Consider the following 27893-nt stretch of genomic DNA (forward strand, 5'->3'; position numbering starts at 1 on the left):
TTAATAACGCATTGTATTGTCTGAACGAACTGGCTATGACTGACTGTTATTTGTATTGTACCAAATTCCAATAAAATATTTAAATAAATAAATAAATAAATAACATTTGTTGGGGGTTGCCTCTGAGTCGATTGAGCATGCGCAGCCGCCCTGGAAGGCTTTGACCTTATTTGGGTATGGTAATTGGGACTCGTCAAAAGAGCCAATCAGAGCGCGCATTTTGATGCATGTGACGTTACAGAGGCGGGGTCAGGCAAGCAGGCTGCCACTAAAACTGCAAGAAGTAGCTCGGCACATTCAGTGTGGGGAGAAGCTGTGAGGTCAACTTTGTTGCTCTGAAACTTCGGAATATTCGTCAAAAATTGTCCAAATTGCCAAAACCCCTCGTGAATCCATGGGCTGCCCCTAGAGTGGGAGGTTTTGAGCGCAGTTCGCCCAGCCGGGGGGCCTCGCCACTCACTCTTGTGACACTTTTTTTTTTTTGTGTACTGGAAAGAATGTGGGAGACAGTTAGCCGGCTAGCTAGTTAGCAGCTAGCTAGCCGAGGAGGTGACACGGGCGGCAAGCAGCGCGAGAGAACAAAAGATTTTTATTTGGATTTTTTTTTCTGTCTGTACTGACACACAAGTCCATGCAGAACGTGTTGTTAGCACCACAAAATGCCCGTTTTACTTTTCCTGGTAGACACGTCCGCGTCCATGAACCAGCGCAGCCATCTGGGCACTACCTATCTGGACATAGCAAAAGGCGCTGTTGAGACTTTTATGAAGGTACTGTACTGGCAGGACACATCCTGCTCGGCTCGAGTGACATTTCCTCTTTTTTTTCCTCGCTCAATCTGTCATCAACAACAACAACAACAAAAAAGACACTCAAACTCTCGGATCTAAATCATCTTTACTATCTCCACAGCTCCGAGGGAGAGATCCGGCGAGCCGAGGGGACCGGTACATGTTGGTAAATTATGAAGACATTCCGTTCGGGATCAAGGTAGAGTTCATGTCGGCTTTTCACTGGCCCGCACTGATCGTGATCGTGGTGATGAGTGCCCCCCCCCCCCCTTCTCAGACAGGCTGAGTGTGTTGAGAGAGGGGGGAAAAAAAACCAAAAAAAAAACAAGAGTCCTCACCTCAGGAGGAAGCTCGCCGTTCGTGCCCCCTTTAAAACATGGCCGACATTTTGTACGGAACAGCTAGGAACTCTGGGAGTTATTTTTACAGACATATTCTCAGGAGGGAGGGGGGGGACTCACACACTACCACCAATTCTAACACCACTTAGATGACTACTACTACTACCACCACCACTACAATTAATATGAGCATTACTATCACTACAACCACTACAGCTACAATTACATCTACTACAACCACGACAAACATAACTACCAATGCCACCAAAACTAATACTACTTTGACCACTACTATCACAAAGAACCAATGTAACTACCATAACCATTACTTCTACGACCACTACAAACATAACTACCATTACTATCGTCACTGCGAACACCACGACGAATACAACTACTAGAAGCACTACCCCCTACTACTACTCACCCTGATACCTCTACCACCCCCATTAACAACACTAATAATCCTACTACTTTTACCACCACTACAACTATTACTACTACTACCACTACTACAAGTACTATTACCACCACCATTACTACAACCCCTAATACCCCCTACTACTACTCACCCTGATACCTCTACCACCCCCATTAACAACACTAATAATCCTACTACTTTTACCACCACTACAACTATTACTACTACTACCACTACTACAAGTACTATTACCACCACCATTACTACAACCCCTAATACCACCACTACGACTGCAACTCCCCAAACCACCACCCCTACTACTACTATTCCTACAAGTACCACCACTACTAACAATACTATTACTACCACCACTACTACTATCACCCATAATACCAGCACCACTTCCACTACTATTAGTACTTCCACTAATACATGTACTATTACTACCACCACCGCTACTATTACTACTACCACTACAAGTAATATTACCACCTGGTAGCCCTAATGCCACTCCTACTGCCAACCTTAATAATACTATTACTACTACAAGTACTACTACCATCACACCACCAATACTACTACTACCAATACAATACTATCACTATGTTACTGCTACCACCCCTTTTAGATTTACTACCTACTACCACTTTTTCTACCACTACTATCACTACTAGTGTGGTAGTACAGCACCAATGCGGATATCAAGTATAAAAACAAACAAAATTATATATAGCGTATTTATAAGTGCATTTCCCCACAGGGTTTAAAATGGGGAACAAATTATTGATTGACGCACATCTTGTTGTCATGCAACAGTGACATACACATAAATTTGGTTGGTATAAATCATTTAAAATAATACATGATGTAAAAATGTTAAGTGCAGTTTTAGAGGAAAGTTTCAGGATTCCCACTGCCAGGAGCAACCTTGGGAAAAAAAATGTTGACAGCGGAGGTTGAAGTTGTAATCAACATGTCATTAAGCTGACGTGTGTGTGTGTTTTTTTGTGTGTGAAGGCGGGATGGAAAGAGAGCCACGCCACGTTCATGACGGAGCTGAGGAACCTTCAGGCCACCGGGCTCACCAGCGTGGGCCAGTCACTGAGGACTGCCTTTGACCTGCTCAATCTCAATAGACTAGTGACTGGCATTGACAACTACGGGCAGGTAGGTGGCGCTCAAGAGCCACAAGTCCCTAAAACACCCAGACCCCCGCCCATCCCTGACCCCAAGTCCTCTAAGCATCAACGACCCCGCATACTGTGACAAACACACACTGACTTGAGTATCTTTCATACATAGATAGGACCCCCCCCTCCCACCATTCCTGATTATTAGATGCTGAAACTACATGATTATTTTTGAAATACAGTATTATTGGGTCAAACTACAGTCAAAATGACTGAAATATATACAGTATTATTTGGTCCAATTACATCCAAAATGATTCCTAACCAACAGTTGGACCGAAACTTTGAAGTACATTTGGCCTGTTCTTGACAACTGGGACACATTTTGTAACCCTAACCCATATGGAAATACAGTAACTCTAAGGTGAATCAGCATATGTATAGGTCATCCTGCTTAGGTGAAAAAATAAGCATAAAAATATTTTGAATGAAAGGCTATTATTTGCCATTACAATGATAGATTTTTATCTTTCTATAATGTAAATGCAATATTTTGCTATATAAACAATATTTGTTCACAGTAGGTTACAGTCAGCTATCTCAAGTCCATATCTTGAGATATGAAAATAAATATATGTCCAGAAAAGGATATAGTAGGACACAAAAAATATTTTGCCTTAACATACTGTATTTTGCCAGTAAAATAGGACATTTTCTCACCAAAATGTTACATTAGGTCAGGGGTGTCCAAACTACAGCCCGGAGGCCATTGGCTATCCTTTTTTATGCAGCATATAGAAAAAAAATACATTTGACACGGTCCACAAGGCTATGTGATATCGGTGTTGTAAAAGTGGAGGCTATGACACCCACAACTCCCAACGGAGGTGATGCGCCTGATAACTGCCTCGACTGCTGCTACTACTACTGATAAATTGGTTTTGTATAGAGATTTTCTGGATAGATTTACAACTAAAATGGTAAAAAAATGTATCCTGGTAATGCCTCGGGGGGGGGGGGGGAAATTTCAGTAGCAAAAGTTCTTCCCTCCACTTGCTGCTCTGTGTCAAGGTCTACATTTGTGGAGATCTCGCATTAATGATTGACTATGATCCACAAGTAAATACTGCTTTAAAGATTGCCAGCTTACTACAAATTGCTCTTGTATTGGTTCTTAATATGGAGATATGCTCCGGGCAGGGGTGGAACTATTCTAGTGGGTTACAGAATACATTTCAAAATCATGAAAAAACTATTTTCCTTATTACCTTTAACAGAAAGCTGTGATGTAGCAGTCACTTAAAATAACTATAATATATAATTTCCTGATGTATTGGTTTTGGCGTGTTTAATAAAGTCGAAGAATGTGAAAGTGGCCCTTCAATCCTTTGATTTTTCTGTATGCGGCCCGAGAAGGAAAAGTTTTTGAGACCCCTGCATTAGGCTATTAGGCCCCAAAAATATATGATTTTTGCCTTAAAAGACTATAATTTTCTCTTAAAAATGATAATGATTGTACTCAAACCGACATACAGTATAAATGCCAAATTCTTGCCATTAAAACAAACTTTGTTCTCAAAGTGCATATATTTGACCACAAAAATATTACATCATGCTTCAAAGTTTAAATTTGGTCAAAATCAGGCTTTCTTTGTCACGCTCAAAAGTGAAATATTTGTGCACATGAATTCCAAAGTTCACCAAGTCTATTTGTCAGAAAATGCCAGGAAAGTGGTAGTTTCCCATGTAAGTGCAATATTTTGCTATTAAACCACTATTTGTTTGCCAAAATGCTACATTAGGCATGGAAGTGTTAGGTTTTGTTAAAATAACACAATTTGTCCGCTATGGGGTATATTAGGCCACATAATAATACTAAAAGGAGTGCCACCTCCTCTGTGTTGAGGGTCACCAGGCATCCATACCGACTCTCGCGCCATGAGAGTAAGACGGCAGGAGAGAGGGCTTAATCTCAACTTCATTAGGTGGAGAGAAGTGACTGTGATCATCATTGCACCATGTACTTTGTTATTGTATTCTCCACAGAAACGACCTGTCTCTTAGCAACGGTGAAAGGCCAGTTTAAATATCACCTCTAAACCTCATTAGTGTAAAACAATATCCTGATTGTAAAAGAGGGATTTGGTTTTAAGGAAGGTTGGCATGGAAACATTGTTTTGTTTAAATTATCTTGTAGGTAGACTCTTTTGCTTTGCTAATGTTGGAACACTAGCTTTGTTGTATCCCCACAGTAAAGTTATGTACGTAATATTGGCAAGTATTGGGACAAAGATGCAATATTTTGGCATTAAAACACTCCAATTGGTCAGGAAAAGGCATTATTGGGCTGCTTAAACATGACATTTTGCCATTAAGAAACATCATTTTACAAAAGCCTATGTTAGACCATGGACGTATATTTTGCTTCAAAATTAAATATTTTACCTCACGCAGTGACAATATTCCGACAGACATACACCAACATCTTGTCGAAAGTCACAGCAAATGTTATTTGTCAACAAAGGTGCAATATTTGTGTCCAAAAATGTGCTAGTTGATCTCAAAGATATTTGGCAGCAAAACATTTTAGGAACAACTTTCTAATTTTGAGGAGCAGGTTTTTTTTTTGGCAGGTTTATTGCACAGGGCGCCGAAGTAGGGGTTTTATTAAACAATAAAATTACAATAGGGTAATTGAAATTATGCCATAATATTTTAGTACTTGAGTATCCTCTGAAACCCTCTTCGGTTTGGGTACATAACCCAGTTATTTAGTTATTCCTCTCTGACCACATTTTGTTTTTCACCTACATTACTCAAAGTGGGCGGCACGGTGGACGACTGGTTAGCGCATCAGCCTCACATTTCTGAGGACTGTGGTTCAAATCCCGGCCCCACCTCTGTGGAGTTCGCATGTTCTCCCCGTGCCTGCGTGGGTTTTCTCCAGGCGCTTCGGTTTCCTCCCACATCCCAAAAACATGCATTAATTGGAGACGCTAAATTGCCCATGAGAGTGAATGTGAGTGCGAATGGTTGGTTGTTTTTGTATGAGCCTTGCGATTGACTGGCGACCAGTTCGGGGTGTACCCCGCCTTTCGCCCGAGGATAGCTGGGATAGGCTCCAGCAAGTCCGCGACCCTAGTGAGGAGAAGCGGAACGGAAGAAGAATGAATGAATAAATTAATGAATGACTCAAAATGTACCCACTTACAGATCAGATGGTAGTATACTGGCCATATGTCACACAGTGACTACATTGAGCAAAACATTTAACCACCCTGTATGTAAGTAATGTCAGTGTTAACAATGTTATTTTTCTATGCAAACTAGTGGGAAAAAAAGTTCAGTTCACCGTTCCAAAAATGTCCCACATCAGTTCATACAGTAGTTCATAATTCAAAATTTTGAACTAAGTTCACCTTTCCAAAAATGATCTAGTTCATTTTTTCTCTCTCAATATGTTGCTAACAGGTTATTACCCTAAAGTACTGGCATTTCATTTCCCTATTGTTGCCACCCGTTCTGTCAACACCAGTAGCCAGCTGCAGCTTTCACCCTACAGTCTCAAAAACATGAGAAAAAACTTGCTGCTTGAAGGGTCTTTTTTTTTTAATGAGGAATTAAAACAAAAACGGGGCTTTTGTCCTTAATGTGCAATCAAATACACACAACACAGTATAACAGGGACAATGGTGAAAGGACATTGACAACTGCATTCCTTCCAGCTCTGGCTGACAATATGTAAAAATAAATATTTGATCTGATCTATTCTTATATTACAATACAAAATAAATTCCATTTTATGACAGTGTGATCGTACTGCGTTTAAATTAAAGCATTCTGATGCAAATATTTTTCCTAGTAATCCATTTTTACAACCATATATTGTTTTACAAAAGAACATATTCACTCCCATTTGCGCGGTGTCCCTGAACGCACCTCGCACATTCACCAGCTGCTATGTAAACATGAATGGTGGCAGCTGCCGCAATGAATCGGTTGCCAAATACCGTGTTTATGAAAAACGAAGACGCTGAGTATGATGGCTAAGCCCCGGCTGAACACTCTATCCCAACATATGAAGGCTCGTATATAGTGTTGTCAGCCGTCATACTCTGTGTTTTCGGCAGAGAAAAAGGTCCGTGTTAAAACCTTATCCGTCACGAGTACTCGTCTTCCATTTCACTATGAAATGCTACCACACTGTCGCCATTTTGCGTCTTTTACACTTGCATTTTTCTTATCAATTCAGCTTTGCCCTTCCCTCACCAGCAACCAAACTTCGCTTCACTTCCACCTTTTCGGTGACGGCTTTGTCACGTCCGTGCATCCATCGAGCACAGCGATCAATGTGATTGGCAGTTTTCCTTTTCAGTGTGTTTTAATGCGAATTTTGACTCCCAATAATGATGCCAGACTGTTTAATTCGAGCATTGGTAGTGCATTAAGAGGAGGAAAAAGCGTGTTGAATTGTTCTTTTTTTTGGAATAAAAGAATCCCATCGCACCTTTTTATAAGGCTTTAAGTCTATTGCAGCAGTGATTCAAACCGAATTAACATTTAATACTATATCAGTGGCGCAGCACAAAATAACGGTGCATACAAACGCCATTTAAATATCTTGTCTTAAGTATACAAACTAAAGTCACAAAAAGCCCTCATTGGTTTCATTTTGCCTTAAAAATGCTGTATTTTGCAAATAACACACTATTGTCTAGGAAATTGTTATATTAGTTCATAAAACGTTTATCAAAAAAATATATCTTTATTCTTTCCATTAAAATAATTGTTTACTCAAACATTCAGCTTTCCCATGCACTGTAAATGCTTTGCTTTCTTTGTCATTGTAGGGAAGGAACCCATTCTTCCTTGAGCCCGCTATCATCATCGCCATTACTGACGGCAACAAGTTGACCACCAGTGGGGGAATCCAAGACGAGGTCAGTGCTGACAGTGTTGATTAAAAGCCATCATTGTATGCGTAAAAGGCACAGTTCTTGTGCAGTACATCTGGAAAGTATTAACAGCACATTCATTTTGTGTTGCTCTAGCTCCATCTTCCCCTGACAACGCCCCTGCCTGGCAGCGAGCTGACTAAGGAACCCTTCCGCTGGGACCAGCGTCTGTTCGCGTTAGTGTTGCGCATCCCTGGCCACGCGTCGGTGGAGCCCGAGCCGGTCGGCGGCGTCCCGTCCGACGACTCGCCCATCACGCCCATGTGTGAAGTCACCGGAGGTAAGCAGACCTCAATCCTGTGACTCCACTTGATTCATGATTGACTCTGTGATCCTAATAGAAACGCCTAAAATAGAGGCAGTCATTCTCGTCGCTTAACGCTCATAGAATATAACTTAATTGTCCTTTATAATTAAAATTATTTAAGAAAGCAATGTCTAAATTGTGCATAGGTGTGAATGTTTGTTCATACTGTATGTGCATACTTGTACTTACGTGGTGCTCACTTTTTGTTGAAAGCAATTGTCGGTTTCCCAGACACTAAAATCACTACGCAGCTAATTATCTGAAAGTGTAAAGCCGCAACAGCTATGTTTAGACCCCTATTGCACTGGCCTGGAGACTACTTGTCGACCTGATAGCATCTCAAGTCTCAGCTGGTTCTGGAGACACCTCTGTGACGTCTCCTGGAGTCACCTGGAAACGAGCTGGTTCACCAGATGTCGCGGTGAAATTAAACGTTCAATTTCATTGGAGACTTTTTGTCAGAGACTCTATAAATAATCTCCAAAATTTATAGACCCTTTCCAAAAAATGTGAATATCATGGAAAAGTTTATTTATTTCCATTATTCCTTTCAAAAAGTTAAACTTTCATAGATTATAGAATTCCAAGTATTTTTTGTTTATTTTTAGATAATTTGGGCTTCCAGCTCATGAAACCCACGAAATCAGGAATTCAAAAAATTGTAATACTGTGAAGAAATCAGTTCAAATTTTGCAGGCCATAAATGTTTTAAACTGAGTGTCACACACTAATCATCTACTAAACTCAAAGCACCTGCACAGGTTTCCCCAGGTGTCATTAAATTGCTTCAGTTTGGTTGAATTGTCTCAGTTGGGTTCAGTATGGAGAATACTGCAGACTTGACAACTGGCCAGAAGACCATCATTGATACCCTCCATAGGATGGGTAAGCCACAAAGGTTCATAGCTAAGTAGGCTGGCTGTTCACAGAGTGCTCTGTCCAAGCATATCAGTGGAAGGACAAAATGTGGCCAGCAAAAGAGATGACCATGGGCTTCAGCGGATTATCAAACAGAGAAGATTCAAAAATCTAGCAAAGATCCAGAAGGAGTGGAATGAGCCGGGAGCACAGCTTGAAAAACAACCACATTCAGACGCATCCGGGAGATGGGCTACAACTGGTGGGTTCCTCGGGTCAAGCCACTTCTGAGCCAACATAGGAAGCCTCCCAACTGGGCCAAGGAGAAGAAAGGACTGGACTGTTGGCCAGTGGTCAAAGGTCCTCTTTTCCGATGAACGTAAAGTGTGCCTTTCATTCGTGAATCAAGGTCCAAGGGTTTGGAGGAAGACTGGTGAAGAACAGAACCCAAGCTGAACCCAAACCCAGTGTGAAATATCCACAGTCAGTCATGATTTGGGGTGCAATGTCCAGTGTAGGTGTTGGTAAACTCTGCTTTCTTAAATCCAAGGTCACTGCAACAGTCTACCAGAATGTTTTAGAGGACTTCATGATTCCTTCTGCTGAGGATCTGTATGGAGATGCAGATTTCATCTTCCAGCAGGACCTGGCCCCTGCCCATCCCGCCAGAAGCACCAAAACCTGGTATGATGCCCATGCCATCTCAGTGCTTGACTGGCTAGCCAACCCCCCGGATCTAAACTCCATTGAGAATCTATGGGGTATTATCAAGAGTAAAATGAGGGGCACCAGACCCAAAAACGAAGAATTGACAGCAACAAGGAAATCTGGGCTTCCATAATTCCCAGGTAATGCCACAGGCTGATTGCCTCAATGCCACGGCGCATCGAGGCAGTGATTAAAGTATTAAAGGGATTCCCAACCAAGTATTGAAGATAAATAAATAAATAAAAACTTTTCCATGATATTAAATTTTTTTTTGGAAAGGGTCTGGATATGGAAATCTCTATTTTTGCCCACTTCAACCTCTGGAAATATCAGAGCCATCACCCTAATATTTTGGATTTAATGGAGGTTAAAGCGTTTTCCTCATTAGAGCACTGTTCAAACGTCTGTGTTCCGCCGGCCGAGCACAGTGCAGGCACACAGCATGCACACACAAACACATATTATTAGGGATGTTCCGATCACATTTTTTTGCATCTGAGTCTTTGATTTTAAAGATCTGCCGGAGTTCTCCTTCTGACAGGGGACTCTGCCAGACGTCCCCAGCAGACCCTCACAATACGTTTGGGTCTGCCAGGTTGGACCTGCATCGGAACCAACTTGCCACCATTTGGTGATTGGTTGACAGCTCCGCCTCTCTCCTCACAGAGTGTCCAAGACATGCGGCTACAAGTCAGCTGGCACGACCACAAAGTTAATCATCGAACTGCGGTCTAGGGTGTCCTGGTGCCAAGTGCACGTTTACGGACTTATGTCCGAACATGGTGTTCGTTATGAACAGTCCATGACGCGCACATAAGTCCAATAACTGAACACCACTCGGGTTCTGGTCAGGGGGGGGCGTTCCTCCCAATCACACCCTTCCAGGTCTCACTCTCATTGCTCATGTGAGCGTGTAAGTCCCCCAGAAGAACGAGGGAGTCCCCAGCGGGAGCGCTCTCCAGCACCCCCTCCAAGGATTCCAAAAGGGGTGGGTACTCTGAGCTGCTGTTTGGCGCATCGGCACAAGCAACATTCAGGACCCGTCCCCCCACCCGAAGGTGGAGGGGGGGGCTACCCTTTTGTTTACCGATGTGAACCTTATCGTACAGGCACCGAGCCGGGGGACAATCAGTATGCCCACACCTGCTCGGCGCCTCTTACCGTGGGGAACTCTCCAGAGTGGAAGAGAGTACAACCCCTCTCGAGAAGACTGGTACTGGACCCCAAGCTGTGTGTTGAGGTGAGCCCGACTATGTCCAGTCGGAATTTCTTGACCTTGCACACCAGTTCAGGCTCTTTCCCTGCCAGAGAGGTGACGTTTCATGTCCCTAGAGCCAGCTTTTGTAGCCGGTGGTCAGACCGCCGAGGTCCCTGCCTTCTGCCGGCGTCCAGCTCACACAGCCCCCGATGCTGTTTTCCCCTCCCACATGTGGTAAGCCCATGGGAAGGGGAACCCAGGTTGTCTTTTCGGGGTGTGGCTGGCCGGGGTACATGGATGCAGGCCCGGCCATCAGGCGCTCGGCATCGAGCCCCACTGCCAGACCTCGCTCCAAAGGAGGGGCCTTGGTGACTTCAATGCCAGAGATAGGGGAACCCACCTCAGTGTCCAGACTCTGCTTCCTCCTGGGAAGGCATGTCGGTAAAATTGAGGTCTTAGAAATATTCGGCCCACCGACTCACAACGTCCCAAGATGAGGTCAGCAGCGCCCCATCCCCATGATACACTGTGTTGATGGTACACTGCTTCCCCCTCCTGAGACGACGGATGGTGCACCAGAATTCCCTTAAAGCTGACCGAAAGTCGTTTCCCATGACCTCACCAAACTCCATGCAAGCTCCTCCGGGCAAGGGAAAACAAAATTTAAACGTTGATCTTCATAGGGGGTCTTTAATTATCATGACAAGCCTAGTACCGGTCAACAGCTGTGTGAAAGCACACTTGTATGAAAGGTACCAGTGAATATATTCCAGCTCTATTATTACTCCTCCAATGTGTGCCAATTTAACGGTATAAAAAAACAACTGCTTGTGGCATAACATATGTGTGATGCCACATTAGTAAGACCACTGTGACGTTTTAACATCCGAGAATCAGTGGCCACCCCTTTTTGTGTTGCAAGCAGTTGTTGGTGTTCTAGATGCTGATGCACCAATTTACCAGACATTAGGCTGTGAACAACAGTGACATGTATCTTGTTCCTCAACCCCAATTGTCACTGTGTTTATTTGTCCAGGGCGTTCATACAGTGTGTTTTCCCAGCGCATGTTGAATCAGTGTCTGGAGTCTCTGGTACAAAAGATCCAGAGTGGAGTCGTCATCAACTTTGAGAAGACCGGGCCGGACCCTCCCCCGCTGGACGGTGAGTCACCACCAATGCAACAAATATATCTTACATAACTTCTGTTTTGGTTTTCTTGCGGTCCAGATGCACCACCAGAGGCATTAAAGCCCGGCCAGCAGCCTTGGCACTGCTGCCACAAGCTCATCTACGTCCGGCCCAATCCCAAAACAGGCGTTCCCATCGGACACTGGCCCGTACCTGAGGCCTTCTGGCCGGACCAGAACTCCCCCACGCTGGTAAGGAACATTCAGTGGTTTAAAGGTGAAGAAACAATCCTTTTGCTGGTTAATGATTAATTTTAAATTTGTTGCCTAGCCCCCCCGCTCGGCCCATCCGCACGTTCGCTTCTCCTGCTTGGACGCCGAACCCATGGTGATCGACAAGGTTCCCTTTGACAAGTACGAACTGGAGCCCTCGCCGCTCACCCAGTACATCCTGGAGAGGAAGTCTCCGCACACCTGCTGGCAGGTACTATTCCTGACAAGAACCCTGTGATATGGCTTCAACGATTAATCAAATAACTCAATTACAAAAATAAAGGTCAAAGCAAAATCTCTGCCTTAAACCTTGGCAAGGACCATTTTTCTTCATGGACTGTTACTGCAGTCACATGCGCCACTTCGTTTAGAAATGGGTTTGCCCAATGACACATCTACGATCACCAACACATGGTAACACTGATGTTAGCTAATTTTAAATCGCTACCATTGCTAGTTAAAATTTATTGTAATGTCTCCACAAGTGGTGCACTTTCTATCGCTTTATTAAATAAACTGTAAGAAAACAAACCCGTAACAAGCACATTCATACACAAGCTAGCGAGGACCACAACTCATGCCGAGTCACTCAACACACAGATCGACGAACAGGTTAGCCAGTTAACAGCCAGCCAACTCTACACTCTCATTTGCTGACACCCATGCCACTCACCATGTCACTCACTTGGCACAAAGTCACAGATACTACAGTAGAACGTGACAACCCCAAATGGACAAAAATAACACCTGCACTTCACATACGTTATGTTTAAAAATGCAAAATACATTTTTAGCCGATTAATTGATCGAATAATCGGTAGAATACTAAATATATCATTCTAAAAATGTTTGATAGCTGCGTTTTGTGCCAGATCACACACAAAATGGCAGCACCGTGACTGTCATTTGTTTTAGTACCTTGTCACCGCTCTACCAATCAAAATAATCATTTTCAAGACGCATGTCATGTCTTATTGATTTTTTATTTTTTATTTTATTTAAATGATTTTTTTTTTATGCTCCTTAGGTGTTTGTATGCAACAGTGCCAAGTACAGTGACCTGGGCCAGCCCTTTGGCTACCTGAAGGCCAGCACAGCCCTCAACTGCGTCAACCTGTTTGTCATGCCCTACAACTACCCTGTACTTCTGCCGCTTTTGGGTGAGTCCTTGTCTTATGTGATGACACCTCCCCTTCTGGAAACCTCAACTGTTCAGAATAATGCCTTCTCCCTGGGAGTCCTAGCCATGCTTTTATCGTTGATTGCTGCGACCCTAGTGAGGATAAGTGGTATAGAAGATGGATGGATGTATATTTAGTGTCACTGAAGGTAATGTTTTGGCTTCACGTCTGGGGTGTGCTTCTACAATGAACAAAGAGAAAGAAGAAGGGTCCAACCCTAGAAGAAATAAACAGAGAAAGAAGACGCAAAGCCTAACCTAAAAGAAGACACAGCAAATGAATGGGGAAAGAAGACATGGATCATGCAAGGGAGCAAGGGAAGAAAAAGGTGCAAACTATTGATAAAGGAGAAAACAGAAAGGAATTGTGAACCGTATAATATGAAACAGGGAAAAAGATGCAAACCATAGAAGACAACGCAAATAGACACAAATCATTCAAGAAAAAGCAAACAAACAGAAGACACAGAAGGTAGAAGACAAAGCAAACCGATAAGACAACCCCAACCCTAGAAGACAATTAAGATAATGAAGGAAACAAATTGAGAAAGATGCAAACCATAGATAAAACAACGAAATAAACACTGAGAGTGACGCAAAACCTAGTAGCAGACAATGAAGGAAACAGAGAAATATTAAGCAATCTGTAAAGTGCGAAGCAAAGAATGGAGAAAGAAAACGTCAAAGAGGACAATAAAAGAAACAAGCAGAGAAAGAAGGCACAAACTGTATAAGATGATGAAGCAGACTGAGAAAGAAGGCCCAATCCCAAGTAGAAAACAGATAAAGAAGCAAACACAATGGAAAAAGATGCATTTTGAAGAAAACAAAGTAAACAGAGAGAGGCAAACGTAGAAATGAAGACGAGGTGAAACAGAAAGAAGGCTCAAACTCTGATAGAAGACAACAAAGAAAGGAAGCAGAGAAAGATGTGAATCGTAGAAGACAACAGTTCAAAGAAACGAAAAAGGATGATGCAAACCCTACAAGACAATAAAGGAAATAGAGAAGGTAGACGTGAAACATTGAGGACAAGACAATGAGAGGAAGGAAAGAGAGCGAAAGGAGACTCGAACCCTGATAGAAGATAACTAAGAAACGAAACAGAAAGACGTGAATCATAGAAGATAGAAGAAACAAAGAAATGAAGCAAACATTAGAAGACAACAAATTAGCTAACAAATGAAGTAAGACAGTCTATAACAAAACAACAGCAGAAGGAAGACGCAAACCTCGGGAGAAGATTCAACTCGGATTGCAAAAATGACGTCAGACGCATATGTTACAGTGCTCCAAAAATGGTGGAAGATAATTAACCTATGTGTTGAGAACTTGGGGGGAAAAAGTCGCCGCAATGAGTTATTTTCGTCCGTCAATTTTGTGGCCTCTTGCATGCTTGAAAATCAAATACACTGCCTTTCAGATCTAAATGGACAAAAAAATTGTTGTTTACCACAGATGACCTCATCAAAGTGCACAAGTTCAAGCCCACCCTCAAGTGGCGGCAGTCCTTTGAGAACTACCTGAAGACCATGCCTCCGTACTATATCGGGGTACCCAAAAACCAAACTTGTGCTTTTTGAAGGTTTTTATCTTCAGTTGTCATCCGCTTACCTACTTCTTCTTATTCTTTCCGTCCCTACAGTCACTGAGGAAGGCACTGAGGATTATGGGAGCTCCCAACCTTCTGGCGGACAACATGGAATACGGCCTGAGCTACAGTGTGGTCTCCTACCTCAAGAAACTCAGCCAGCAGGTTAGACTCGAATAGACCACGTTTCTGGTGTCTTTTTTGTTCACGTGACACTATTTACTTCTAGACCAAAATGGAGTACGACCGCCTGATCGCCTCCATTGGGAAGAAGGCGCTGCCCGAGTCCGGCGTCAAGGTACGGTGGAGGGGAGGAGGGATCTCGCTGGCCCAGCGCAGAGACTTCATCCAACAGCTTCAGAGTTTCTCGGGTGATGCCCCTGCGCCTCCCCTGGAGCTCAACCCTAAAGAGTTCCAAGGCTTCCACCTAGCGCTCCTCAACAAGGTTAGTTCTGGTTTTGGTCCTCGCAACCCAATCACGTCTGACAAACACACCCAGTGGTCACTTTATTAGATACACAAGATATTCCACGAAAGTTGATCGGACACAACTGTACTCTTGTTGGTAGATGAAGGCGTTTCACCTTTAATCCATAAAGCTTCTTTGGTTGAAAATTTTAGATTTAGAGTCCTCCTGTTTGTCTCTCTTGTTGGCTCCTTCGTGGCCACTTTTCCCATGGATTGAGACAATCTTTGCCACAGCGATGTCAGGACGTTGCAGCTACAGAGTGATAATTTTTCCAGGTCTAATGTTATTGCAGACTCATGCATCAATCTGCGTACAAACTAAGTGGTGCAATGGCAGTGAGCCAGCAGGTCCGTAAAAGACAGAGAATGTCCAACATTTTGGATCATTTGACACTTAGAAGATAAAGTGCAATGTGTCTACTTCAAAGCAGAACTAACGTACCACAATAGCAAATCTACGATTGCCAACAGAACGTATCAATGTTAGCTAATTTAACATAGCCTAGCAGTGCTAGTAGAATGTATTGTAATGCCCCCACGTGGTCAAGATTAGACACTGCCGCCAGTGCACTTTGTCAGTTTATTAAACAAAATAAACTCATCATAAATACATTCATACAAGAGCTGCTACGGCCACAAGTGACTCAACAGGCACTCTGGGTAACGGTTAACTCGTGAAGAGCCAGCCGCTAACCTTGATTCCCACATCACACACCAGGCCTGGCCTTGCGTATTAAAAACACATAACACTCAAAGTCACAGATATTATCGTGTGGAACGCGAGGATAGCAACTCCAAGTGGGTAACAATAATACTAGGACCGCAACGAATGATTATTTAAATAGATTAATCTGTTCATTAGGTTTTTGATTCATTGATGAACTGGATTTAAAACTTTAATTTCAATCCCTTTATTCAAAAACAGGATATTATTTCAAATTGACAGTGTAGAAAAAGCAAAACCATTTGATAATTATTTTCCAAAGTAAAGTCTGCAAAGGTTTTTTTTTATTAAACACAAAGATAATCCGTCTGCTTTCATAGAGGACTACAGAAATCAGAGAATATTTACTGTTGAAAGCCTGAAATTCCAAGGATTTATACAGTTTTAAATTAAACAGTGTCTCAAAACGATTCATCGATTATCAAAATATTTGTCGATTAATTTGATAGATTAGTTGCCAATTAATAGTTGCATTTGTAAATAATGCCTTCACCTCACATTCACATTTTGTAGTTGAATAATGCAAAATCTATTTTTATGGAAAAAAAAAAAATATTACATAGGTACCTGCATGGTACCTTACACACAAAAATGGCCAGTGTTAAAGAGGTAGAATGCTGCTTTTACTTTATGGTATATAACACAGGTATGATGTTTAATACCCAAGACTCACTGGCCACTTTGTCGTAAAGCAATTGTCTATAAACTGAATTGGAGCTTTGCTGAATTTTTCACATTGGATGTCCTCCTCAGAGCTTGAAGCCTCAGAGCTTCCGGAACCCATATGACGTCCCCCGCAGTCACCTGCTGGACCAGCTCAGCCGCATGAGGAGAAACCTTCTCAATACCACAGTCTGCACCCTACGAGGATACGACACAGGTACCACACTGTTTTCATACCACCAATGTACTGAACATTAGAGGTATATACTGTAGATAATAAATATGATGTCGCTATGGTACAATCGAGGTGAATAGCCATGAAATAAGATCAGAGATGCCAAGGGTTCCGGTTCAGTTGTTTTTTTTGTTCCGGGCAGTTGCCATTTGTTCTGCCATTACGCAGAAGTCGAAAATAGTCCGCAATCCGGACAGGACGAGACGACGTGCAGTAGGTTTCCAAGCGAGTGAGTAGCTATCACGTGCTTCGCCTCTAAGTACCGCGGCAAGTGATTGGCTGACTACCAACCAATCGTGCTAATGTTTATTGTTTATTTCATTGTGTTTTCCTCCATGTAAAAAAAACTAACTCCCAACATGCAGCACCTTGGCTGAGGCTGGCTAGCCCACTAGCTGCTAGTGTGGCTAACACGCCGCTCCTCTAAAAGTCACTAATCATTGCCTCCATAACTGCAAATCGGCTATAGTTCTGACGGGTAAAGGACGAAAAGGAGCAATTAACTGGAGAAGACCGCTAAGGTCGTGATCAGCGTGGCGTAGAGCGTAAGTGTACGCCCTGCAACCAGAAGGTCACCGGGTCGTATCCCTACTCAAGCGCGCGTGGTCGCTGTCTCTCTGAGCAAGACACTTAACCCACATTGCCTATGAATGAATGTGGTTGGATGGTTTTTGGTGGTCGGAGGGACCGTAGGCGTAGAATGGCAGCCACACTTTGTCAAACTGCCCCAGGGCAGCTGTAGCTACACAAGTAGCCAGGGTGTGTGACTGTGGGGTGAATGAATAATGTGTGCGATTGTAAAGGGTTTTTGACTGAATTGAAAAGCGCTATGTGAGTGGCTTGCATTATTATCATTATTATTATCAAGCCATGCTAAACCAGTGCTAGGCTATTGTTAAATGTAGCCACAAAACACCGGAGTAAGTGCTTGGTGGAACAGTACAATTTTCACTGAAGTCACACTGGAACTGCGTTTGTTACAGCGAAGAGTAACCAACTATGAACAGCAAATAAATGTGTATGTGTAGAGAGAAAATACAATAGACAGCCGCTCACAGAACAGTCCGAAAACCAGAAATGAATTTATGTTATCGCATATGTCAGCCAAGAGGAGGGGCCTCTAAGTTTAAAAGGATATAATATACTATAGAAATAGTATATTAACTGTATGTATATTACGAGCAATGTTATTGTTTAAATTTTTTTTTTTTTTTTTTTTTTTTTTTTTAAATGTTAGTTTCGTCAGAGATGTTTTTGAGTAGCATTTGTATAATACGTCGATTTTGTTTTTTTACACATGCTCCAATACAAATTCATACTAACCCCAATTCCAATGAAGTGAAGTTGTATAAAATGCAAATAAAAGCAGAATACAATTATTTCAAATCCTTGTCAACCTATATTTAATTGAATTCACTATAAAGGCAAGATATTTAATGTTCAAACTGATACTTATATTTTTGCAAATATTCGTTAATTTTGAATTTGATGCCTGCATCACTTTCCAAAAAGGGGGCATAATACTGGGAAAGTTGAGGAATACTCAAAAAACACCTGCTTGAAGCCTTCCTCTGGTGAACAGATTAATTAGAAACACAGAAAAGGAACATCCCCGAAAGGCTCAGTTGTTCACAAGCAAGGATGGAGCGAGGTTTACCACTTTGTGAGCAAATAGTCCTACAGCTTAAGAATTTTTCTCAACATACAATTACAAGGAATTTAGGCATTTCATCATCTATGGTCCATAATATCAAGATTCTGAGAATCTGAAGAACGTAACATAAGCGGCAAAGCCGAAATCCAACGTTGATTGCCCGTGACCTTTGAGCTACATTAAAAACCGGCATCATTGGATAAAAGATATTGCCACATGGGCTCAGGAACACGCAATGCAAGTTAAAATCAGGCAAAGTGAAGGCCATATATTATCAACACACAGAAACGCCGCTGGCTTCATCTGAGACGGACTGACGGAAAGTGGTAAAGTGTGCTGTGTTCTGATGAGGACACAGTTCATATTGTTTTTGGAAATTAGCGATGTCGTGTCCCCCGGGCCAAAGAGAAAAAGCACCATTTGAATTGTTATCAGCGCAAGGTTCAAAAGCCAGCCTCTCTCTCCTCCCTGCTTATTTAAGCAAGACAGTCTCCGATTAAAAATGTGTGGCGCATTATGCAGCGCAAAAACGACAACAGAAACCCTGGACAGTTGAGCAGCTGAAGTTGTACACTAAGCGTCCTCAGTTCCAAAGCGCTTATTGCGTGTTGTTTAAAGGAAAGGTGATGTCACACAGTGGTAAACATGCCCCTGTCCCAGCTTTTTGGGAACGTGTTGCAGGCATCAAATTCAAAATGAGTGAATATTTGCAAAAAAACTTTATCAGTTTGAACATTAAATATCTTGTTTTTGTAGTGTATTCAATTTAATATAGGTTAAAAAGGATTTACAAATTGTATTCTGTTTGTATTTGTGTTTTACACAATATTCCAACTTCATTGGCATTGGGGTTTGTAAATTAATGGTGTATACATGAAATTAGGGGTGGGTGATATACAAATATGATGTGGATATGACACATCATACACATCTACACAGATCAGCTCCACAGCGTTCCCATCGCCCAGATGGGGAACTATCAGGATTTTCTGAAAGCCGCTCACCAGCCCCTCCGAGACGCAGACCCCGAGCAACCCAAGCGCCTTCACACCTTTGGCAACCCCTTCAAGCTGGATAAGAAGGTTCTCCTGTCAACCCTGTCCCTGAAATCTGGACCCGCCGTTTATAAACCTTTTAACCCGTCTTCCTCGCGTCTCTTCTTTCAGGGCATGATGATCGACGAGGCTGATGAGTTTGTGACGGGCCCTCAGAACAAAGGGAAAAGGCCTGCAGACAACAATATGACAGGCGGCGGACCTAAGAGGAGGCGCTGCATGTCGCCCCTGCTGCGCTTGGGTCGGGCCTACACCCCACCCATTACCCCTCCAGCCAGCCCCCGAGCGACTTCAGGTAAGACCCCGATGGGTCTGCAACGCAACACCACACAGCTGGGTTGTACAGTGAACCGGTACAATGTACCCCGACCAGTGATGCTAGTAACGCATTACAAAGTAATGACTTACACCAAAAATCTGCCATTTTGAGTAAAGAGTAAAGTAACGCGTTACTATTTGCAGGAAAGTAATTACTACAGATCTTCAATCCAACAATAGTTCATTTTGTATCATCGTCTCTCACCAAATAGCTGGTGATTCAAACAAAATGCAGTCCAAGTGTGCGGTAGCATGTAACCGAGACCACCCTTTTTTCCAACGAATAGAAGAAAGTGATTGGGAAGTGATTGTTGATTCTACAATGCACGTTGCGCGTTTAACACGCCAGTACAGCTGTATTCTTAATGGTCACGTAAAAAAAGGTTTTCTCGCTCTTCGCATCAAAATGACTGTGGTGGGAGCAATTCTGTATGTGTATGTGTGTCACTCACTTTCACGTTTACGCGCACACACACACACACACACAGTTGCTTTCATGGACCACAATCGGCAGTGTTCTGAGAATGGTGTGCTTGTTTACGTTTTGGAACTTGATGTATTATGCTGGCATGTCAAGTTTGCACTAAGTTGCTGATTTAATGTGGCTTCAACTCCACTAATATTTAAGTGATTGCTTCACGTTGATGACGTCATTCTGTAACTTGTGTGCCGTACATTACCAAGTAATGGGTACGGTTAAGCTAATGCTTTTTTTGTACTGTGGATAAGTGATATTCCTGCCACATGGCAGCTGCTGAAAGTAACTAAAAAGTAACTATTTTCTAACTTAGTTACTTTTGAAATCAAGTAATCAGCAAAGTAACTGAGTTACTTTTAAGCTCAAGTCATCAGTAAACCAGATGCCCAAGCCACCTCATCTGGCTCCTTTCTATGCGGAGGAGCAGCGGCTTGACTCTGAACCCCTCCCAGATGACCAAGCTTCTCACCCTATCTCTGAGAAAGAGCCCGGACGGACACCATGTGGAGGAAACTGGATCCGCAATCTTGTTCTTTCGGTCACGACCCACAGCTTATGACCATAGGTGAGGGTAACAACGTAGATCGACCAGTAAATTGAGAGCTTTACCTTTCGGCTTAGCTCCTTCTTAACAACAAACCGATACAGAGTCTGCAGACGTTGCACCGATCCGCCTGTCGATCTCCCGCTCCATTCTCCCCTCACTCGTGAACAAGACCCCCGAGATACTTGAACTCCTCCACTTGGGGCAGGATATCTTTCTCGACTCAGAGAAGGCACTGCACCTTTTTCCGACTGAGGACCATCGGCTCAGATTTGGTGGTGTTGACTTTTATCCCAACCGCTTCACACTCTACTTCGAACTCCAGTGAGAGCTGAAGATCACTGCTTTATGCAGTCATTGAAACCACATCATTTACAAAAAGCAGACATAATACTGATTTTGCCAAACTGGACCCCCTCAATGCCTTGACTGAACCTAGAAATTCTGTCCATGAAGGTAATGAACAGAATCGGTGACAAAGGGCAGCCTTGGCGGAGTCCAACCCTCACTGGAAATGTATTCGACTTACTGATGGCAATGCGAACCAAACTCTGACACCAGTTGTTCAGGGACCAAACCGACTGTATCAGGGGGTCCGGTATCGCATACTCCCCGAGCACCCTCCACAGGACTCCCCAAGGGATACGGTCGAACGCCTTCTCCAAGTCCACACAACACAGGTAGACTGGTTGGGCGAACTCCCATGCACCCTCGAGGACCCTGGCGAAGGTGTAGAGCTGGTCCATTGTTGCACAGCCAGGACGAAAGTCACACCGATCCTTCTGAATCTGAGATTCAACTTCCTGACGGACCCTCCTCTACCTTACCAATGAGGGTGATCCCCCTATAGTTGGAACACACCCTCCGGTGCCACCCCAGTTTGCCAATCCAGAGGCAATGTCCCCGATGTCCACATAATGTTGCAGAAGCCTGTCAACCAGGGCAGCGCTACAACATCCAGAGCCTTAAGGAACTTTGGCCGGATCTCATCCACCCCCTGGGTCCCTGCCAGTGAGGAGCTTTTTAACAACCTCGGTGACTTTAACCCCAAAGATGGGGGAACCAAGCCTCAAGAGTCTCCAGACTCTGCTTCCTCCTGTGAAGGCGTCTCGGTAGAATTGAGGTCTTCCAAGTATTCGGCTCACCGACACACAACGTCCCGATTTGAGGTGAGCAACACCCCATACCGTGTTGATGGTGCACTGATCCCCCTCCTGAGATGTCGAATGGTGGACCAGAATTTCCTCAAAGCCGTCCAGGAATCCTTTTCCACGGCCTGACTGAACTCTTCCCATGCCCGCGTTTTTGCCTCAGTGACCACCAAAGCTGCGTTCCTCTTGGCCAGCCGGTACCCATCAGCTACCTCTGGAGTCCCATAGGCCAAAAAGGCCCAATAGGTCTCCTTCACCTTGACGGTATCCCTTACCACTGGTGTCCACCAATGGGTTCTCTGATTGCCGCCATGACAGGCACTCACAATACGTTTGGGTCTGCCAGGCCGAACTGGCATCTTCCCCACCATCACAGCCAACTCACCACCAGGTGGTGATCGGTTGACAGCTCCGCCCCTCTCTTCACCAGAGTGTCCTAGACATGTGGCCACGAGTCCGATGATGTGACCAAAAATGCAATCATCGAACTGCGGCCTAGGGTGTCCTGGTCCCAAGTGCACATTTGGATACCCTTATGTCTGAACATGGTGTTTGTTATGGACAGTCCATGACAAGCACAGAAGTTCAATAAGAGAACACCACTCTGGTTCTGATCGATGGAGCCATTCTTCCCAATCACGCCCTTCCAGGTCTCACTGTCATTACCCAAATGAGCATTGAAGTCCCCAGCGGGAGCACTCTACAGCATCCCCTCCAAGGGCTCCAAAAAGGGTGGGTACTCTGAACTGCTGTTTAGTGTATAGGCACAAACAACAGTCAGGACCCATCCTCCCCCCGAAGGCGAAGAGAGGCTACCCTTTCGTATACTGGGGTGAACCCCAACGTACAGGCCGGGGCCAATAAGTATGTGCACACCTGTTCGGCGTCTCTCACTGTGGCCGACTCCAGAGTAGAAGAGAATCCAACCCCTCTCGAGAAGACTGGTACCAGAGCTCATGCGTGGAGGTCAGCCTGACATCCCGAAATCCAGTTTCTGTAGCTGGGGATTGGACCGCCAAGGCCCCCCCCCCCCCAGCTCACACAGCGCCCGACCCCCTTAGCCCCTCCCACAGGTGGTGATCCCAAGGGAAGTGGTACCCACGTTCCCTTTTCGGGTTGTGCCCGGCCAGGCCCCATGGCTGCAGGCCCGGCCACTAGGTGCTCACTACTGAGCCCCACCTCCAGGCCTGGCTCCAGAGAGGGGCCCTGGTAACCCGCATCCAGGCAACGGAAAATGTTTTTCAATAGTTTTTGTCTTTGTAGGGGGTTTGCAGAGATTTATAGAAATAGTGTTGCATATTGATCTGTTTCAATAAAATGATCAGTGTCTGCACATAGATGAATATCATTCATTAATAACATAAATTTGAGCAAATTTGTTATTTCAGAAGTTTATATCAAATTGGTAGCAGACCTTCACATTAACCAGTACCCTAGAAGTAGCTCTGCTTCAAAAAGGTTGGTAACACATTAATTAGATGTATAAAAATAACTGAAAATGCACAAATTATAAAAACAAAATATATGATTTGAATATATGAATATGATGTAAATAAACAGAGGTACCTGAAACAAGGTGACAGAAATTGTTGAAAAACAACAACTATAACGTCTGATAAATCTGTAAAGATGTGAAAAAGATTTAGTAAAAAATAATAAAAAAATTAATAAACATTTGACAAAACTAATTTTTGGTGTTATTCTGAACCCAAGCAAGTGCTTAGTCCACGTCTGCCTTGGGCCAGCTCTGTATAGCACAGGTGTCAAACTCAAGGCCCAGGGGCAAGATCTGGCCCACCGTATAATTTTATGTGGCCCGCAAAAGCAAATCATCTGCGTCGATTTAATGTATTTTGCTAATATACTAAAATTTCAAATTGTCTTATAATAACATTGGGAAATTGTAAGTTTTTTTTAGTTCCCAAGCGCCCCTTTGAAATAAATGATTTATAGTTGAACAAAACATTTTTTACTGGCTTCTGATTTCAAAACTAGTTATCCATCACTTTTTTGGTGTATATGTAATAATATGAGACGATCATATATTTATATGCGTTCATAGTCATGATGGCCATCCGAGACAAACCATAACTACTATAACAAAAATGTTTGCCATCCCTGCTGTATAGTAGTATGAAAGTTTTTATTTTGCTAACATGACAACACTACCACGTGCTCATTTTAAAATCTTTCCAGATGTGGACGAGCACGACGGAGAACCAGAACTGATTATCAACCACCTCAATCAGAACCACTTCAGCAGCACAGACCCAAGCTCCGACTTAGATGGATTGGGTCATGCCAATCCCCGGGAGAACCACTCTGGCCCGCAGCATGACCAGCACCAGGACAACGAGGAGGAGAATGGTCAGCCGGGTGAGGATGGCGAAGAAGGGGAGGAGGTGGGCGCCGAAGTCATCCTGGTAGGGGAACACCCGCCCCGGTACCTTTCGCCCGCTGCTCTGAAGAAGCACATCCACAACGAGACCACCAAAGTCAACAACGAGCTGAGGGGGCTCATCACCAAGGAGATCAGGAAGCCTGGCAGACGTATGCAAGTGGGGGGTTGTTTTAATATATATTTTAAAAATTTCCTAATAAAGACTATTTCTTTCCAGACTATGAGAAGATCTTCTACTTCCTGAAGCAGATCCAAGGCAACCTGGACACTCAGCTCATCTTCCTCCAAAACATCATCAAAGAGGCGGCCAGGTACCTTTATGTTTATCTATTGGAAATTCTCTTGAAACCTTCTCCTTTGAAAACGAGATGCCTCTGATGCTATGGCAGATATCTGAGGACCATGGCTTGTGCTGTATGATGTGACTACAAACATTTCAGGAAAAGACGACTAGAACATCTGAACGTTATTTGGGGTTAATCAGCCGTAGTTTAAATAGTGGCACCCGTGTGCTGACTCCCATATAATGAGTTAGAATTCTGAACACAGCCACAGCTATAAGAGGGTGTGTACAGTTGTGCAACCACTTAGTTGTTTTTACTTCCCCTCTCTAAAATATTTCATTTTCATTTCATTTGAGTAGGGTGTGTAAATATATTTTTATTTTATGTTTTTATATTTTTCATTTTAACCTTGTTTTCATATGTGAAGGTTTAAGAAACGCGTTCTGATCGAGCAGCTGGAGAACCTCCTGGAAGAGATCCACAACAGATCCAACAACATGAACCATGTAGACGCACTCTGACCGCCGCCTTGTCCCCCTCCTAACTGAACTTCTAACCGACCCACTAACAAAGAGGACTTGTTTTTTTGACTCACCACTCGCACACGACGTGTTGGTTTTCAGCCCGGATGACGTGAGGACTTCCTCTGTTCTGTGGTCTATGGTGACGACTTCCTACGACGTTTTGGGCCTTTGGAACAAATAGGTTTCGGTTTCTGTGAAACCAAATCGGCTGGTCGTCACCCACTGACGATCTAGAACCTTAGGGAGCACTTGACTGGTCGTACAATTTTTTATTTTATTTTATTTTTTATTAAGTAGCACTTTGAGGGTTTTTCATCCTAATTTGACTTTCCACGTACAGAAGCACTCCTTGTTGATAGTCCCACAAAGAGATTGACAGGACTGGCCGGCAGACAATGGATGAGCAAGTTGCAGACTGATGGTCAACCAACTGGCCATACTTCAACCCATGTCGCTAAACGTACTCACCGTAACTGATGTATTGCAGGCAAATCACTGCCGAACAACAGACGAGTCTGGAACTGGTGGTCGACCGACTGGGGACAGTCTGTTGACCAAAGAGCAACTGACGTCAGACGTGCGATTAACAACTGTTCAACCAACGGGTGGCAGACAGTTGACAGACATCTGACTTTTCCACCAACTGATGGCGAATGGTTGAACAAAGGAAACTGGGACGAGTCACAGATGTTGGTCAACCAACGGGTGACAGATGGTTGACCAAAAGGCGACTGACGTCAGACGAGCACTTGACAAGTTGTCAATCAATAGATGACAGACAGTTGACTGATGGTAACTTATATAGTTTAACAGTATGTTTTGCAAGCAACTGACTGGTGACCAGCAGACAATTCTCAGACTGGTGGTCAACCAACTGGGTACTGAAGTTTAACCAAACAGCGGTTGATGTTTCACAAGCAATTGACAGGTGACCAATGGACGATCTCAGACGACTGGTCAACTAAATGGTGACACACAGTTGGCATTGAGTTGGTAACTTATATAGTTTAACAGTATGTTTTGCAAGCAACTGACTGGTGCCCAGCAGACAAGTCTCAGACTGGGGTTCAACTGACAGGTGATTGGTTGGTTGACTCATGGTTACTGATGTCTTGCAAGCAACTGACTAGTTGCGACTGGTGACCAATGAATGAATGATTCAGATTGTTGGCCAGCCAACTGGAGACTGATGGTTGACCGAAGGTATCTGAAACTGACTGGTGATCAACACATGAGACCAACAGCTGACTAGTGGTCAGCCAACGGGCAACCAGACTGTTGACCAAAGGGCGACTGACATCTAACAAGTGATTCACGGACTAGTGACAGACTGGTGGTCAACCGACAGGCGACCAGACGGCTGACCAATGGTAACTGATATCTTGCAAGCAACTGACTGGTTACCAACAGAAGGGTCACTTCCTGTTGGTCAACCCGCAGGTGACAGATGGTTGACCAAAAGGTGACTGACATGACATGTGGTTGAATGGTAACTTTTTATTGACCTATTGGTTAACCAGCAGGCAACCAAAGAGAAAATGAGCAGGTGGCAACTGAATAGGTGACTCAAGGGCGACCGAAAGATGCATGAAACGCAAGGTGCCCAACGAATGACTGACCATTGAATAACTTAGTCGCAACAGATGGGTGACCAGTCCGTGACAGACTGTTGACTCATGGGTTGACCAAGGGGCAACCAAAACAGCAACCATAGAGCAAATGATCTTTGACGTACTGGTACTGTGTGTGTCACCCGGTGAGCAGCAACAAACGAGTTGTGATTCTTCTGCGGTATTGACAGGGACAAAAAGCTCAGGAAGTGACATTTAATCTTGCACTTGTGTACATTTGCAGACATATTTTAATGTCATTGAAAAGAGCGCCTGGGTGGCTGTAAATGTGATTTCTTTTGGGCGGGCTGTGAAATCCTTAAACCACACAAACTTGAGGTCCTTTGCAATTTCTTTGGGTTGTTCCGAGTGCTCCAAACCACGCTAACTTGCGTGGCTTTGCAGTTTCTTTGGGCGGGTTCTGTAATTTCTAATGCCATGCAAAAACATGACTTGCTTTCTGACCTGGACCAAAATCTGCCATAGGTGTGTTTATTTGTTTGTTTGTGAGCAGGTTACCAAAAGAGTATTTTGAATACACTGTAAAGCTGTACATAACTCTAGAGTAATATTTAAAAGATGTTGTGGTGGACAAAATAATAATGGCCTTTTTGTAAGTATTTCCATGAATAAAAGTCTCTATTTTACACTGTGAACGGCCACCGTCTTAATAAAGCCTCGCTAAATATGTGAACCTTGCTGTCTTTTTGTCAGTTGCTTAAAAAGAGAATACCCAAAATAAATGAAGACATTAAAAAAAATTTATTTTGTCTAAGTAAAATTTTAAATAATGAAAAAAAATTTTTTGAAATGTTTCATCAACTGAATATTTTATTTTGAATAATATATATATTGTATAAAAAACTTGAAATTTCAATGAAAAGAAAACCTAAAAACTTGAAT

The 27893-nt window shown here is 43.4% G+C and overlaps 2 protein-coding genes across 2 annotated transcripts in view; one reads left to right on the forward strand and one right to left on the reverse strand.

Annotated features, from left to right (window-relative positions):
• Positions 1-27893, reverse strand: part of serpine3 (serpin peptidase inhibitor, clade E (nexin, plasminogen activator inhibitor type 1), member 3) — a 37832-nt gene that overhangs the window by 1422 nt on the left and 8517 nt on the right. Inside the window, exon 9 of the mRNA XM_061691139.1 lies at positions 25849-25927. Coding sequence (XP_061547123.1) covers positions 25849-25927 — 79 coding nt within the window. The remainder of the gene's footprint in view (positions 1-25848; positions 25928-27893) is intronic.
• Positions 311-27700, forward strand: ints6 (integrator complex subunit 6). Its single transcript, XM_061691138.1, has 18 exons — positions 311-770; positions 913-990; positions 2571-2720; positions 7534-7623; positions 7735-7918; positions 11746-11871; positions 11938-12089; positions 12169-12321; positions 13138-13270; positions 14749-14843; positions 14936-15046; positions 15111-15326; positions 16827-16953; positions 19565-19707; positions 19792-19975; positions 24368-24721; positions 24790-24883; positions 25284-27700. The coding sequence occupies exons 1-18, from the start codon at positions 660-662 to the stop codon at positions 25375-25377; spliced, it is 2595 nt and encodes an 864-aa protein (XP_061547122.1). The 5' UTR covers positions 311-659; the 3' UTR covers positions 25378-27700.

Source organism: Phycodurus eques, chromosome 12 (assembly GCF_024500275.1).
Source record: "Phycodurus eques isolate BA_2022a chromosome 12, UOR_Pequ_1.1, whole genome shotgun sequence".
Classification (NCBI taxonomy): Eukaryota; Metazoa; Chordata; class Actinopteri; order Syngnathiformes; family Syngnathidae; genus Phycodurus; species Phycodurus eques.

Bases quoted from the DNA above. Each gene is read 5' to 3' on its own strand.
- ints6 (XM_061691138.1), top strand. From the start codon at position 660: ATGCCCGTTTTACTTTTCCTGGTAGACACGTCCGCGTCCATGAACCAG. The intron at 12,322-13,137 runs GTACTATTCCTG...TATGCTCCTTAG, and splicing joins CTCCGCACACCTGCTGGCAG to GTGTTTGTATGCAACAGTGC. The intron at 16,954-19,564 runs GTACCACACTGT...ACATCTACACAG, and splicing joins CCTACGAGGATACGACACAG to ATCAGCTCCACAGCGTTCCC.